The sequence below is a fragment of the Anas platyrhynchos genome, chromosome 22, assembly GCF_047663525.1.
Source record: "Anas platyrhynchos isolate ZD024472 breed Pekin duck chromosome 22, IASCAAS_PekinDuck_T2T, whole genome shotgun sequence".
Classification (NCBI taxonomy): domain Eukaryota; kingdom Metazoa; phylum Chordata; class Aves; order Anseriformes; family Anatidae; genus Anas; species Anas platyrhynchos.
The window spans coordinates 6,897,882-6,914,688 of NC_092608.1; the positions used below are offsets into that span (position 1 = coordinate 6,897,882).

Here is a 16,807-nt window from a genome sequence, read left to right on the forward strand (position 1 = left end):
TTTATTTTGCTCTTGTTTCCTGTCAAGGTGTTTAAAAGCAGAAGCATAATTTTGTCCTAAAGCTTTGTCCTTTAGATAATCTCGTCTTGTTCAGGGACAAATGCCAGTCTTCAATAGATCACTGCAGTAGTATATAATTTTCTATGCTCAGTAACAGTTTTAAGGATTCAACAGCTGTTGTCACCAGTAGTACTGGCAGTATAAATGGAGTCATCTCTTCTCTGTTTGTGATGGATGGTTGTTCTTAATGTCATAGATGTAGAACTTTAAAAAGACCAAAAAAAGTCTTGACTAGACTTGTATGAAGAGCATGTTTTTAAATCCTGTGTGTGGAACCCATTTTTTATATACTATGAGGGATTTTTTTGTGTATCTTGCTCACCCACATTTAAAACCATCCTGGTTTTAAAAAAAAACAAAAACAGAGAGAGAATAAACATTTTTGAGTTTTCAAGAGTGTATGTACTGTAGATGATCAAGGTTTCTGTAGGATATTCATTGAACTTAATTTCTGTTTCCCCTGTCTGTAAAGCTAGAACAGCCTTTATGTTTGTATAGGAGATGGTGTGTTGGGGGGGTGGCAGCATGCAGTGTGTTCAAGCTTACTATTGATATTTGCTGCAAAACAGATAAGTTAAGAATACCCTTTATTACTATTAAAATGTTTTAGGGAGCGTCAGTGGCTATTTCCTTTAAAGGTCTCATTTTTGTCTGTCAGTGGTATTTCTTTTTTGTCTAAACCTTTCTCTGCATTTTCTACAGAAATTCTCCATCTCCCAGCTCTGTAGCCAGCAGCGACTCAGGAAACACAGATGAAATTCAGGACGAGTTGGACAGAGAGGCGGATGTGGAGCCCATGGTCAGCTGATACGTAGTTGGAGCATTCCAGTGAAAGGGAAGATGCAAGCAAAGATTAAAAAAAACAACACACACTGATGGGGGGAGAAAAAAAAAATAGACTTGTAAGCCCCTGCACAGGGCTTCTAATGACTCATTCCTACACGCATCCCTATCCCACCCAAGGATTGGTGCTGTCAATTTCTATCGTTACACAATTCACAAATGCAGAGTCCTGTAAGAAAACGTGTTTTAATTGTGCCTTTGCCCCAAGCTGAGCCACTTTGAGCTCCAGTGGAATATAAATAGCAGGTGTTTTTATATTATATATATATATATATATATATTAAAAGATATATCTGGTAGCAGCAGAGAATGGTGCTGCAAAGGCTCTGATATTTCAATAAGCTTATGGTTTTATTGAACTGCTGCACTGATTGGCAAAAGGAACACTGGCAAACTGAGTAGTAAACCTGAGACAATTATGGTATAATTACCAACAGCTGGCATAAAATAAGAATGCCTCCAAATTGATCTGTAAACATTTAAAAATAATACCGGGTTTAGAGGCAGCTTTTAGGTTTAAGCAGTCATACAATATTGAAAGGAATTTCTTCATTCCACCTTTCTGGGTGAAGAAAACTTTGAGACTCATACAAGCTTTCTTCCAGACTCCAGAATCTGAAGAAGCAGGTCTCAGCTTGGTGGCAAAGCAGGTGGATGAGGGAGGGTTCGGTGGGATGGGACTATCACTGATAAACTACTATGCAAAAAAAAACAAAAGCGCGCCTTATTTGTATGGAATGTTTGGTCCCTGCTGGGCTATAGTTATCTCTTGGGGAAAGGAAAGCTCAAAACACGTTTGCACAAGTTACCTGTAGAGCTTCTTTTGAGGAGTACATTGTCTTGTTACAATGCCTTTGTTTCTAGTGATTGGATTGAGAGGGGAATCAGCCCTTCAGTTCCCAAGTTGTTTTGTGTTTTCTTTTTTTCAGGATATTTTTTTAAACCATAGTGTTTGCAGATTTTTCTTTGCTGACAGGGAGATAGCTCCATTTTATGCTGCTTTCATGATGGCTAGAGTGGGCTAGCATCAGGATAAACTGACATGCTGTGCTGTAGATTTGGGCTTGAGACATGACATTGAGAGAGTTCCAGACCACTTTTCTTCAGCAAAGCTGAACATTAGAAAATGCTGTAATCCTTTTTAGGGCGTAGTAAAATCAATCCCAAACTACTGCAGCCCTAGAACTACGGAAGAACAGCCATGTGCTTTCTCTGTGAGAAAGTGAGAAGACCTAGGCTTTATCAATCTGTCTATATTTTTAAACAGGAGAAGGCAGCGTCAAAAGTCTGATTGGTACTTGAGGAAACTCTCTGGTGTCATCAAGCTGTTCGTGGTTATTAATAGGATTTGTAGCATCTCAGCCAGGTAAAAACAGGGTATAAACCTAAGCCAATACTTTTTTTTGTTTGTATTTTAGAGCAAGATTGCAAGTGCAGTTAATACTGCCTAAAGGTAACTGTGTAGTTAACTAGCAGTTGCAAGACTTGAGGAGTAAATACCAATTGTATTTTTTAACCTGCCAGAAAACTTAGAAACTGTTACGTAGGAGCAGTGCTAGGACTGGACAGGGGAATATCAGATTTAAGCATCCTCTCAGTGTTAGGTAAAGCTAGAGGGGCCAATCTTTTATCTTCCTGAGCGTTGTTTCCAAGCCTCTCTTATTTATTGATCTGAATCAGCAGGGCTGCATTGTAAACAAATAGCCAGTATAGATCAGTACTGCTTTCTTCCAAAAAGAGCACGAGTGTTTCAGCAAATGGCGCATTCCTGGGCAGAAAATCTCTCTCCATCTTGCACAGCTATGCAGAGGGGCAGGACCTCGGAGGGTTTCTGCTCACACTGTAACTGCGGGTACAGTAATGTCTTTTCAGTTTGGGTTTTGTTTGTTTCTGCATGGAGTTTCATTGCTGTTTAGATCAGTCTCCCGCTATCGTGTGATGGTGCTTTTAGGCCATGTGAATTAAATGGGCCCTCAGTCTTTCAGTGAGGAGAATTACTGGGATGATCCATTTGGATTCATAATTTGAGCATCAGTGGCGTCTGTCCAAGGTTATTCTTGTCATTCCCTTACTGATTGAAATACTCAGTGCAGTTATTCATAGAGTAGTTAGCAACTTCTTGGTTCTTGTGGTGTTAGTTAGGGGCTTTTTCAAAGCCTGTAGATAACTTTTTTCTCTGAAAAAGAAACCTTATTCCAAAGTGCTCATTCCTATTATCTCTTAGGTGGCCAAAGTGGTAAGTGTCATGTTCGCTAGGGCTGCAAGTTTTGGGGTGGGAGGGTGGGGGCAAGAAATGCCAGATGTGATATTTTTGTGAGGGGGCTGGGACTGCATGTTTTCAATAAAGTACTCTTAAGGTTTCCAAGCCTGTATGAAGCTGCTAAATGTGTAGTTTCTCACGAGGCTGAGAAACCATGAAACCATCTGCCAAAGCTGAATGTCTGTAATGCTTTAGTGACTTTGGTGGAGGCATTGTTAAGCAATCTACTTGCACAGTGAATCAGCCTTGTTGGAGGCTGTCGTTTGGCTGTCCTCAAATTATGAAATGCTCTTTGGTACTAGAGAAACTGAGCAATTTAAATGACTGTCCGGCTTAGCTGCTGTTTTTTATAACTTTTTTTTTTAAACTCAGTGACCTAGTAGGAAAAAGGCTGAGTGTTTTTGAAATGAAGCTAGTAGCTGGCATGTTGAGGTGGGAAAAGATATCCTCAGTTTGACAGTGGGGGAGCCAGAGGAAGCAGATAGCTTGTTTCAACAGCTAAATTTCTGTAACCTACAGTTTATCTCATAGCCATAATTATGAGGAGCACCTATAATAGGGTTGCATTTGTTGGTAAGTGTAAGGGATGTGGGTCTATAGTAGACAGTATAGAAATGTGTATGATGGTGATGTATGTGTATGATGGTAAATTACCATGGTTCTTGGTGTCTTTCTTATAACCATATGTAATCCATTTTTTAAAAAAAGAAAAGGTGTTTTCATACTTGGGGTTGGGGTTTTATTTTCATCTAGGCTGTATGGGACTTGGTGGATCAACCTTTTGGGAGTTACTAGGGTTGGTCTTTGATAGTTTCCCTAGGAGGTCTTGGTTGGTTTAGTTTCAAGCGATGCTGCTGATTTAGCTGACAGTGGTCCTGTTCTGTTTGCGTTTAACCACTCTGTAGCAACCAGATCAAAAGCTTGCCAGAAAAAAATTGTGAAAATGCTGGAAATGAATTTGATGACCTCTTTTTTTCCTTTGTAAAGCTGTAAATACTTTATTTTTGTTTTCTATTCTTAATGCGGTGTCATATTGACACTTTTTTAGACTTATAATCAAAAAATCCTCCTCATTGTTTCTCATTTTTTAAAAGGGGATTTCAAGGAAGCAAATTTTTTTGCTTGTTAGCAGTGTAATAATAGATCAAATTCCTAAAATGGGTTTGTACAAAAAATGTTTTCAGTAAACAATGGCAGTTGCTTTTGTGGATGCATGTTGTTCAAAAATGTCCAAAGAATAATGTGGTACAAACACTTTTTTCAAAAATGTAGTAATTATCATATTAGTTCAGACAACACAAAAACAAAAGTATTTAAAAAAAAAAAAGTAGGTGGGGTGTAATGAAATCCAACTAAACTAAATGTGTAATCTATTTATAAGAAACACAGTATATATTCTATTTTTATTAGAGGTTTTTAAAGTGCAAACAGAATTCTGTTAGTAAATGCAATTATTCCCTTGTAAGGTATCTTTGGCTTTGATGGGACTCCCAAAATCTCAAACTGTTCCAGGTAACTGTGCAGAAACGATGTAATGGGTACGGCTGTGGTGCACTCGCCTGTTGCTTCCTTGGAGCAAGGGGTGGTGGCAGTGGGGAACAGGCCAACAGCTTTTCTCTAACTGCAGAATTATTGCTGTGCTCCTGTTTGTGTTTTTTCCCCCTTTTGGAGATTGAGGCCTTCCCCAGCGGGTCAGGATCTCCATTCATTCCCCTCACTACCAGGGATGCTTCCAGTACATTTGTTCTTAAAATCTGCCTCAAAATAGGCTTTGTTCTACCTGGTAAGGAGACAAATTGTATTCGTCTACACCAGTATAAATTGGAATTAACTCGATGAAACAGAGTAATAGATCTGACTAGTGCCTGGCTTTAGATCTAAAGCTGTTTCTGTCCAATATGAGATGCTTTTGCATAACCATTCCTGCCAGCAAAAATACAAGTTCAGTTACTGGTCCAGGACTGGCTGAGGAAAAGCCGTGGCAACCAGTGGGTGCCCACAGCCTTACCACAACGCTGCGGGCTCTGTGAAACAGCTATTTGCTCGTGTTTCCCTTGGCTCTGGAAAAACTTGGAAAGATGCTTGTTCTGGAGTGTGCGAGGAAGAGAATTGCCATACTGGGAAGTCCCTGTTTCATGTTCGCGAGTGCTTCTTTTTAGAGCTGAATGTTTAAAGTGAGATTTATTACAGCAAAATTAAGCAATTATAATGCTGTGGTGAATGTTAAATCACGGTTTAGCTGGTTGACCAGACTTTTCCATGCTGTGCTTCCATGGTGTAATAATACCCTCATGAGGATTTTCCTCATTTTGCTTCAGGACTTTGGGGTTTTGATTCTTTTGCACTGGTCCAGGACTTGGGTTGCAGGGGAACACGCAGGTTTTAGCAATGTTTGCCTTCAGTGTTAAGTCACACAAATGCTTGATTTTAAGCTTTTATTAGAATGTAACTTCTATCAATTTGAGTTTTAAGTAAGAAAAGAAGTCGCCAATCAAGGCAACACACAGTATGCTGGTGTTAGTGATGCTGGTTTTAGAGGTGAGCTAGAAATACTACCTGCCATATTCTTAATTCAGTCCTTCACCGACCCATTTCTGGAGAGAGGAATGCTGGAGGCTTGAACATGAGTCTTTGGCAGAGTAGTGAAGAAACACTTGACTGTTTTCTGTCTGTTTTTTTGTGTGGTTCAGTGTCTTAAGGCCCTTCCGCATCTGTGGGAGCTGTTCAAAGCTTCTCTTTTGAAGAAGCAATGAATTGTAAGAAATGGGTACTTGATGTTTCTAGAAGTCACGATTCCCTCCTACCTAATTTGAGGCACTCCAACACTGAAGCACTTCTGTAGGCAAGGTGGTGCTTGTATGTATGGTTGGGTCTGTCTTTTGAGGAAAAAAAAAATAATGTTAAAAAAAAAAAACACACACAACTCTGGGATGTTTTGAGAGCTTTGAACCTGGTAGTCTGTGTCACTTTGATGGCAGAACACTGCAGTCCCACTGTGCCACTAACCCAAGGTGCGGGTTTTGTCTGCTGCTCAAACTGATGCTCCCTACACAGGTTTCATTGGAAATCCTAAAGATTTATTTTAATCAAGAAGGGGTTGAAGATGATGGAAAAAAAGCTCGGTAACTAGACACTTCCTGTGTAACATGGTATCACTGAAAGGAACACACAATCTGGTTCTTAAAACACCTTACCTGTGGCTAAAGTGTATGTAGCTAGGTTCTGCCAAAAAAGATTATTTATTATTTAATGTGTTTAAGTGGAGGGTATTGATGAATCTTTTCCCATGCTGTGTCACTTTGTGTCAGTTCCTCTTAGGTCATGTAAGAATTTCTTTTATACACATTAAAACAGACTACTGATCAGTGTGGAAATGAAACTGTTTACCATACAGTTGTAAATATTGTGCTTTATATTCTGTATATTAGCTTCTTTTAAAGAAAAAGACTGAACTGTGATGCTAGTCAATCTGTGGCAAGGTAAGGACGAAGGATACACCAGCTCCTGAGCCTGCTGCGGGGGGCACATGGGCCCTGAGCTGCGGTGCCAGGCCATTTGCACCCCATTTACAAGTCTGTCCTTGGTGTCTAAAAGCAGACTGAATGCTCGTGGTGCTGGATTTCGGACCATCAAAGCGCCAGCACCCAACTCCCTGTGAGAAGGGGCACCAAGCAACGCCCACAGCGAGAGCTCAGCTCCTCCGAATCGCAGTGGATGACCTCCACCTTCCTTTCTCGTGCCAAAAGCCGCTCCCACCGTTCGAGGCCTGCTCTCCAGCTCCCCGTATGCTGCTCTGCCCTCCTGTCCTGCGTCTGTCCGTCCATCTGTCCTTGGCTCTGCGGCCGCTCCGGAGCAACCCCGGCATGGTTCATCCATCCTTCGGGCCTCGCTGCCTCAGCTCCCTGCTCTTCCAGGCACGGCTCCAAGGTGCTGCTCCGCGGCCAGGGGCTGGGGGAAGCTGGTGGATGGAAATCGGTGACGGTCTGCTCTGGTTACGGGGGGGGGGGGAAACAAAACCACGTAAAATAAATACCAACCTTCTGGTCACAGCTGTGTGGGCTATTTCTTGGGCTGCGAAGCATGGGGCTGGCACGTGAGGGGCTTGTGGAGTTTTTAGGGGGTTGGTGGGCGGTGGGAGCAACCTTTGTGTTTTTTTGTTTTTGTTTTTTTTTTTTGAAACTCCCCAAAATCATGAAATGAGGTAATTCAGGGCCTCCTTGCACCAGTCCCCAGCTCCCCCATGCTAAATCCAGACACCCACAGCGATGCCTTTCTGGTGGGATCGGGAGCACCTCGTGTGGACGCGGCCTCCTGCTGCCTCAGCCGTCCTCACCCCCCCCCCCCCAGCCTCTCCCTTTTGTGTTAAAATCCCCTTTTTTGCAAGTTTTTGCTAATAAGGGGATATTTTGCTGTGATAAGAGGGGATGCTTCAGCCACCCTCTGTCCACACACATTCAGCAGCAGCCGGGCCCCGCCGCGGCCCCAGCCTGTGACAACCCCTCCCCACCCCCCTTTTTTTTTCTCTTTAATAATTAATTATTTTTTAATTATTTATAACCCATTTTCCGCCCCGCCCAGCACCGCCCCCCTCCCACGTGCCGGGCTCTACCACCGCAGTGCCAAGGCCGGGGGGGGGGGCAGGTGCTGCATTTAGGGACCCCCCCCTCCAACCCTACTGAGGGGGCGAGTGGCGACCGTGGAGGGGGACCCCAAAGCCCCACGCGTGGCCGTGGGCGCGCTGCGGGCTCCCCGTCTCCTCGCTGTGCTTTATCTTTGTTTTATGCCCCCCCCACACTCTCTTCCTTCTCCCTCCCGTGGCGGCGGCTGGGGCACGGCCGTGGGGAGCGGCGCGGCGGGGCCGGGATGTGGCGGGCGCTGCGGGGCCGTGGGTGAGTCCCCACGCGCGACCCCCTCTGCTCCCCTTTCCCTTCCCCCCCCCCACCTTCCCCAGGGAGCACCCGAACCCCGCTCTGACCCTTTTACCCCCCCACTTTTTGCCTCACACCCCCCCCAGCCCCTCGGTAATGCTCCGTGGGGGTGGTCACGGGTGGGAGCCCCGCGGGTCCCGTCCCGGTCCCGTTCCCCCCCCACACCCCCCAGGGCCGGGCGCTGCCCCCAGATCCTCGCGGCCCCCCCAGGGCCCAACCTTTGCCCCCCGGCCTCGCTCCGCTGCCTGTGGGAAGCGCGGAGTCGTCGTCCTCCAGGGCTGCGACCCCCCTGTTCCCACCCCACGGGAACCCCTGTCCTATCGGGACCCCTTGTTCCCATCCCATAGGAACGGCTTTGCCCACCCCATACGAGCCCCGGTTCCCACCCCATAGGAACAAAACCCTTTCTCCCACCCCATACAAACCCCTTTGTCCACCCCATAGGAACCCCATGTCCCACCCCATACAAACCCCTTTCCCCACGCCATGGTCATGGCTCCCACTCCCCATTTCCCACACCATCGCACCCCTTTTCCTGTCACACCAAAACCCCTTTCCCCACCCCACACCCCCCCCTTTTCCGTGGATTTACCCAGCTGGGACGCACCCAGCCGAGGCACCGAAGCCCCCCGGGCTGGCAGCATGGGGCCGGGGGCGTTATTTCAGCCTGTTCCCCCCCCACCAGGCTCAGGAGCCTTCACCGTGCGGCCACCACGGTGGCCAACGAGCCCATCCTCGAGTTCAAACCTGGTAGCCCCGAGCGAGCGGCGCTGCAGCAGGTATGGGAGGCTCAGGGCAGTGCCCTTCACCTTTTCCCCGTCCTTCCCTGCTCCTGGCTCAGCACGGAGCCCTTTGGGGTCCCCGCCTGCCCTGTGCAGCCCCAGCACCTCGCTCTGCTCTCGCCCAGGCGCTTGCTGACCTGAAGGGCAGGACTGAAAACATCCCCTGCGTGGTCGGTGGGGAGGAGGTGTGGACCGGAGCGGTGCGGTACCAGCTCTCGGTGAGTTTTGGGGCTCTGGGGGGACTTCAGTAAAGGAGAACGAAGCAAGGGATGCGCTGGTCGGATGGGGAAGTGCCAGGGTTTCCCATCTCTTTTTCAGCCGTTCAATCATGCGCACAAGGTGGCCAAGTTCTGCTACGCCGACAAGGTGAGCGTTCCTGTTCCTCTTCTCTTCGGTCTTCTTCGTGGGGGACATTTTGGGGACAGTGCAGTGACCACAGGGCCCCAGCCAGCTGCCAGCATCGCTGATGCAGCTCCACTGCAGGTTTCACAAGCAGAAGTGGCTTTTTGGAGTCACAAAGCACATGGCTTTTCCAAAAGAGGCAGCGGTGGGTTTTGGCTTTCCAAGCCCCTGGGGCCCTGGAACAAGGTGGTCTGAGGGGCTCCGGTGCTGGTGGGAAGGTGGCTGCCACAGCATGTGTCCGGGCTGGACGTCCCCTCACTGTCCCCTTTGGGTTTCTTGGGGGATGGCTTCCTCACGGCTGCCTTTCCCCTTCACACAGGATCTCATTAACAAAGCCATCAATGCTGCCTTGGCAGCCAGGAAGGAGTGGGACCTGAAACCTGTCCAGGACCGAGCCCAGATCTTTCTCAAGGCAGCTGACATGCTGAGTGGCCCACGGCGAGCCGAGGTGCTGGCCAAGACCATGGTGGGGCAGGTGAGTAGGGTGCAGGGGGCGAACAGGAGGGAATTCGGGAGGAGCTGGTCGCAACAGGGCAGGATGGGGGCTTGCAGAGAGGCCCAGCTCTTTCTGAAGAGCACAAACCCCCAAACCACGTCAGGATGTGCCAGACCATGTTGCATTTTCTCCTCCTCCTCTGTCCTGCCTCTGCCGTGTTTTTATTCATTGCTGTCCTCTCCTGGCAGGGCAAAACCGTCATCCAGGCAGAAATCGACGCAGCAGCAGAGCTGATCGACTTCTTCCGCTTCAACGCCAAGTACGCCTTGGAGCTGGAGAGCAGCCAGCCCATCAGCGTGGACATCAGCACCAACAGCATGGTGTACCGGGGGCTGGAGGTGAGGAGCTGGGGCTGCTTGTGCTGGCTCGCCCATGGCAAGCTCGGGCGCCTGCAGCCGGTCCCTTTTTTCTCTCCACCGCAGGGTTTTGTGGCAGCCATCTCTCCGTTTAACTTCACAGCGATCGGTGGAAACCTGGCGGGGGCTCCAGCATTGATGGTGAGCATCACCGCAGGGTTGCGTCTCTCTCCAAATCCAGCCTCTCTGGTGCTGTTCCATGCCCGGTGGCGTGCACCAGAGGAGCTGCTGGCATTGCGCAGCCTCCTGCTGCTTTGTCCCGACTCCAGCTTGCAGGAGTGATTTGTGCTTCTGTTATCCATGGGGACGGAGGAGCCCTCTGGGGGCATTCTCCTAAGGCGTCCCCAAAACTGGACACCTACAAACGCAGCCCAACCACATCAGGCACACCCCGGGGTTCTGCTTCTGGAACCCTCCCTGGAATTCAACCAGCTCGTGTGCAGTTTGGCTCAGGTGACTAATTACAGACAGGCATTCCCCTGGCTGCTGTTCAGACCTGTCCACCAAACTGCTGTGACGAGGGAAGTGTTGGAAAAGGAAAAACCCTCCCAAACCCGCTCTTGGAGGTGTCTGTGCTTGAGGCTTTCATTTTGGGCTTCATTCCTTGCCTGGATTTTAGAAAGAGAGGTTGGGGTTCTGCAGGAGGGAGTTCTTAATAAGTGACTGCTAATTAGACCCCCTGGCTGCACTCTCATCCTGGCCACACGTGGTGACGGTGACGCAGGGGAGGTCACCAAGCCCAGACGAAGGCAGTGGCATGGAGCCAAAGGGGTGGGGAGCCACAGCGGGGCGTTTGCACCGTGTTTTCCTGCTGATTGTGCCATTGGTTTGGGCACGATTAATCCAGGCACGGGCTGGTGTTTCACTCACGTGGGCACTCACTGTGTTGCGCATGAGCTCAGGGGTGGCAGCTGCAGGGCCATAAGTCCCATTCCCAGCACGGGAGGGCACAAGAGGGCAGCATCGTGACCTCGTGGCAGCTTTTGATGTGAAGGGGGGTGATTTTGGTGCTTCTAGCTGGGCTGGCAATCACAATCTGTCTCAATTGCTTGGGGTGCAAGGGAGCTATGAGCCACCCACAGAGCAGAACCTCTGCACCATCACACAAACCCTCCCGGAGGTGCTGCAGACTCTGATACGGGCTCTCCCTGACGCATTTAAGCCCTGCAGTTGCGTGTTTCCCACACTGACTGTCCCCTGTTCCCCAGGGAAACGTGGTGCTGTGGAAGCCCAGTGACACTGCCCTGCTCTCCAGCTACGCTGTCTACAGGATCCTGCTGGAAGCCGGGCTCCCTCCCAATGTCATTCAGTTCGTGCCGGCAGATGGGCCCGTGTTCGGCGACGCCGTCACCAGCAACCAGCACTTTTGCGGGCTCAACTTCACCGGCAGCGTGCCGTAAGCTGGGGAGGGGAAGCACAAGGAGCTGCCCAGCTCATGATTGATACTTGCCCACTGGTCCATCGTGCAGAGCAGCTGCCGTCCTTACACCTTGTTGGGTGAAAAAAAACCTGTATCTAATCAGCCCAGGGAGCATATTTAATATCAAGGACTTCCTGTGGCTAAAACCAAGCCACAGAGAATAAACTTGAAAGTTAAACAAGGGAGACACCGACCTGTCTCCTAGGGATGCTGTGACTTGGCAGAGTGATGCCGGAGGGCAGCGGGGTTTATCCTTCCCTCCTCCTGCCAGCGTGCCCGCACCCAGACCCAGCTGTGCAGCACTATGAGCACATGCTGCCTTCGTCCCTGGCTGATTTGCAAACCCTCTGCTGGGTTAGCGACTTGCCCCTAGAGGCTATTAAGCCCCAGGGCCCTGCAAGTGCCATGGTCTGATGAGCATTGTGCTGTAAAGGTGGGGAAGCTCATAAATTAGTATTAGTGGCCGTGCCTCCTGCTGGAGGTTTATTAGCATTTTTATTGTTTTGCAGCCAAGGGGTTTGTCACAGTGAGAACCAAAAAAGAAGGGCCAAAAGGAGGAGGACAGAAACTTCTGCTGGATGCTGTCTGGTCTTCCCTGTGGCGCTTATTTGTAATGTGCTAGGGTTTTTGTGTAGTGCCCAGAGCTTTGGTATCTAGGGACTCATTCTGACCTAGCCTTGCCTGTTCTGTTTGCAGAGCATCCCTTCTTTTGAGGATGGACCTGGCAGTTTGCTGGGGTTGTCTTCAGCAGGGTCAGGAACTTTTCCAAGTTCCCCTCTCATGCTAAGCACCTCCTCCTTTCTCTCCCAGGACGTTCAAGCGCCTCTGGAAGCAAGTGGCTGAAAACCTGGATTGCTACCGCAACTTCCCCCGCTTGGCTGGAGGTAATGGCTGTGTCTCACCGTCATGGGGAGCCCGAGCAGGGGGTGCTGAGGGCTGGAGCACCTGGGCTGGCCTCCCTGGGACATCACCCACTGGGGTCTGGACATAGCTCGAGCTTTCCAGCAGGGCAACTTCTCACTTGCTCCTTTTCCTCCCAAACCAGAGTGTGGTGGGAAGAACTTCCACCTGGTGCACAGCTCAGCCGATGTGTCCAGCGTGGTGAACGGGACCCTGCGCTCTGCCTTTGAGTACGGCGGCCAGAAATGCTCGGCGTGCTCCCGCCTCTACGCCCCGGACTCGCTGTGGCCCCAGATCAAAGAGAAGCTGCTGGAGGAGACCAAGAAGATCAAAGTGGGAGACGTGAGTGGAGCTGCCGGGCTGCTGAAGGGCTTTGCAGCTCAGCGGGTGGCTGATGGGATTAGAGACTGCGGTAACTGGCTACTAATTCCTATTGAACTGAGCTTTTTATCCACTGGTTCTCCCCACCACCACCCCTCCGTCCTCCCCCTTCATCTTTTTTTTTTTTTTTGTGATTAGAAATTAACTTGTAGCCAGCGTCTGCAGGAAGGACTGTGTAAGTCACTGAATACCGCAGACTAATTGAAAAGGGGGAGCTTGCTCCCTCGCGCGGAGGTGTGCTTTGGAGCAGTTTTCTTCTGGGAATTTCAATTTTAGAGTTAGCTTTTTGGCACAGCGTGGACTTACATTGTCTACTTCCTTTTGCCCCTGCAGCCTGCCCAGGACTTTGGGACGTTTTTCTCAGCAGTTATTGATGACAAGGTGAGCTCATGCGTCCTGCCCCTGCTCGTGCTCAAAGGTAACACCGCCAGGCTTCCACTCATTGTTTGGCTGGATGTTTTTTATTGCTTCCAGCAAAGTGTGAGTAGGAAGTTCCAGCACTATGGCATGGGGTGCTTTTTGCTCCCCTCAGGAATATTGCATGTCACTACCCCTCTTGAGAAGTGGGTTGTTTGTTGAGAAGCCCTCACGGAGGTAGGGTTTGGTGTCCAGGGCTGTATTTCCACCTTGCAGCCTTCCTCCTGAACTGGAAGCGAGCAAAGAGCAACATAGCCCCAAAAGGCATTGCCCAAAACTCCTTTTCACCCCCCAGCTCCACACTCTGTTCATTTTCTTCTCTTTCCTCAGTCTTTTGCACGTATAAAGAAGTGGATCGAGCACGCCAAGAAGTCTCCCAACCTCACCATCTTGGCTGGAGGCGGCTGCGATGACAGCGTCGGGTACTTCATTGAGCCCTGCATCGTGGAGAGCAAAGACCCAAAGGATCCCATCATGAAAGAGGTGAGAGTGGGAAAATCACGGGACGTGGCTCTGCGTCTTGGGGTGTGAGTTAACTGGATTTGTAGGATAGATAGATGCGGGGATGGTCCTCTTCCATCTTTCTCATGGCTTTGGCTAATCTGTCACTCGTTTTTGGAGGCTGTGGGTTGTACAAGGAGGGCTGTGCGCTTGGCTAATTTATTTTTTTGCTCTACAGGAAATCTTTGGCCCCATCCTCACCGTGTACGTCTACCCAGAGAAGCAGTACAAGGACGTCTTGGAGCTGATTGACACCACGACACCCTATGGCCTCACGGGGGCGGTCTTCGCCCAGGAGAAGTGAGCACCCGGAGCCGGGAGGGAAGGGGACATCCCGGGGGGGTCAGGGTCCTTCTCCCAGCCTGGACCCGCAGGGCTTCGAGTCTGAGATGCTTTTTTGGGTTAGATGCTGGTTTTGAGGATTTTTTTTTTTTTTCTGAGAGAGGAAGAGAATAAGAAAATAAAAAGTTATTTGATGGCCTAAGGAGAGGAGCTAAGAAGCCTGAAATAAAATACTTTCTCTAAGCTATGAGGAAAGGCAGAAGCTTTTTGGGTAGTATGAAAACCAAGGTGTTTTTTGTTGTTGTTGTTTGTTTGTGTTTAACACTTTTTGTTGTGAGAAAGTTCCAGGCTACCATGAAGCAGATGGGGATCATAATTTTTCAATAAATATCTAAGAATTAATCATATACTAGTGAAACTAAGAGCAGGCGTTGAATTACTAGCTTAGAAGGTCGTTAAGTCAGGCTATCCTTGGACTTAATTAACTTCATTTTATAACAGCAAATCTTGAGGTAAAACATGAAAAGAAATGCAAAGTTGAAATGAGAAATTGCAGTCATTTAATTGAGCTTTAAGCACACAGGTCCCTTTGCAGCGTGTGTCAAGCTTCTTTTGTCTACAAATAGCACATGTGCAAAGAAACACAAATACTGGGCACCAGTGCAGCTACTGGAGCAGGGCAGAGGCCTCCAAGTGTGCCTTTGCCATCCCCTCCTGCTTATGGTCCTCTCCCTCCCTCCTCAGGAGCATCATCGAGGAAGCCAGGAGCTACTTGCGCAACTCAGCTGGCAATTTCTACATCAACGACAAGTCAACAGGTGCTGTTGTGGCTCAGCAGCCCTTTGGGGGCTCCCGCATCTCAGGTGAGACCAAAAAGCTCTCCCAAAAACGTATATAATGGGGCAATGGGACACATCTCCTCTGTCCATCTCCTTCACCTCGTGGTCCCTCTTTCTTCTTGGCACAGGAACCAACGACAAACCTGGTGGTCCGCACTACATCCTGCGCTGGACATCTCCCCAGGCCATCAAGGAAACCCACGTGCCTCTGCGGGACTGGCGCTACGCCTACATGCACTGATGCCTTCTCCTAATACCCGTGCCTCTACTACTGAAGCTGGACGCACACAGTGGCTCCTTAGCCGCAGCCTTGAAAGCACTTAAATCAGCCAATCTTCAGCACAGCAAGCTAGGGTTTTATTTTTAGAGACTAATTATATTATTAAATTGTTAACTTACACCAAAAAAAAGGTCCCTATGATTTCTTAGTCTTGGAAGAAGCAGGCTGTGGGTGACTGCAACAGCAGAGATGCTTTGCTGGTACCCGAGATCCCCAGCCTGGGAACAAGAAGAACAAGTCGTCTGCAGTAGCTCCACAAAGCACCATCATTTGAGAAGTGATTTTCTCTCTGTTACATGCTTTAAGAAGGTAGGAATAACGCTTTTTCCAACACGTAAGGATTTTTCCATTACTTAGCTCAAAGCGTAATAGCACCACACCTCTGCAGAGTGCTTTGGGCTTGCCCAGCAGCGCTGAATCCTAGTTCTCCTTTATCCTTCTGTCCATCCACTTGACCTCCCATCCAGCCATGCCCACCTGATGGGCTGGGAGCGCTGGAGCTGGAGCAGGGAGCAGCATTCAGAGGCTGGTTGCAACCTGGTCACTTGGAGAAGAATCATCCTGTCCAATAGACATCATTTACCCCGGCTGCTCCATCAGGGAGCCTTGCACAGTGGAACAACAAATTCAAAGACTTTCCAAGAGGGCTATGAAGCCTGGCTTGGTTTAAACCATAGTGCCAAGCAATGGTAGCCTTGAGCCGTGTATTTTCCTTGGTCCTAAGCAAGAGCTAAGCCTCCAGAAGTCACATTTTGCCAAGAGATGGCAGCTGTGAGCTCAGAGCTGCTCAGGAATTGCCCACGTGCCTTTTTTCACTGAGAAGGCACTGGCCAGAGCTGCTCTGATCCTTGGATGTTGGCTGGAAGGAAGCAGAAGGATTTTAGAGAAGTTCCACTAATGTTCCTGCACAAGCTGCTTAGGTGGCTGCAGCATCCTTAACCCCCAGAAGGAATTTAGGAAGAGAGGCCAGGCCTGCAAGAGGAGGTTTGCAGTAATTAGAAGCAAAATCTGTTTCCCAGGTTGTCGTGCTTGGCCCAGGACCCTGTACCTGAGGCTCTGCAAGCTGCTGAGTTGTGAAGTTGAGCATTAAGTTGTTAAATTTGCTGTTCTTTCCCATCAGCAAGCTCTTGCTGAATGAGTCCTGCAGTACAAACTGTAACAGGGAGCTCGGACACCGAGTCCTGCATCTTCCAGGGGCATTTCTGATTTAGAAATGTATCCATTTGTAACACTGCCAATTACTGGCCAGTCAATTAGCACGATTTACAGATAATGTGGCTAACCCTTTTGTGGCTGCTGCAAGTTACTTGGCTTGTAGGTCAAGAACGAGTTGTGTTAATACCTGCAAATCCAGGTTTAACTGATGAATATTGCAATAAAATACATGATGAAAATCTTTTTGTGTCCTTTTTTGAATTATTTCTTCAAATTGTTGCCAAAGGAAGAGAGGATGCGTTTGGTACCATAAGTGCATGCAGTGTTGTAGGCAAGGTTAGGCACAATGAGGCATTGCCCAAAACTGCTGCTGCAGCATCTGAACAGGGCATTGCAGCTCTGCTCAGTTTTGGTGCTCAGCTGCAAGGTCTCTCCTTCACCCTGCTGCATCCAACACCAACCAGCTCTCGTGTGCATCAATTATTCCTTAAAAAAAAAAAAAAAA

At 48.8% G+C, this 16,807-nt stretch overlaps 2 protein-coding genes across 3 annotated transcripts in view; both read left to right on the forward strand.

Moving 5' to 3' along the window:
• The window catches only part of IFFO2 (intermediate filament family orphan 2), a 43,533-nt gene extending 36,364 nt beyond the window's left edge, over positions 1-7,169 (forward strand). For both annotated transcript variants that reach the window (XM_038166551.2, XM_038166550.2), the window contains one exon: positions 763-7,169. In XM_038166551.2, coding sequence (XP_038022479.1) covers positions 763-868 — 106 coding nt within the window. In that variant the 3' untranslated portion in view covers positions 869-7,169. The remainder of the gene's footprint in view (positions 1-762) is intronic.
• A 708-nt stretch (positions 7,170-7,877) lies between these two features.
• ALDH4A1 (aldehyde dehydrogenase 4 family member A1) lies at positions 7,878-16,543 on the forward strand. Its single transcript, XM_038166549.2, has 15 exons — positions 7,878-8,052; positions 8,777-8,870; positions 8,999-9,091; positions 9,192-9,239; positions 9,595-9,750; positions 9,960-10,109; positions 10,194-10,268; positions 11,336-11,523; positions 12,358-12,431; positions 12,593-12,789; positions 13,162-13,209; positions 13,576-13,728; positions 13,925-14,046; positions 14,773-14,891; positions 14,996-16,543. The coding sequence occupies exons 1-15, from the start codon at positions 8,027-8,029 to the stop codon at positions 15,106-15,108; spliced, it is 1,656 nt and encodes a 551-aa protein (XP_038022477.1). The 5' UTR covers positions 7,878-8,026; the 3' UTR covers positions 15,109-16,543.
• The last annotated feature ends 264 nt before the right edge of the window (positions 16,544-16,807 follow it).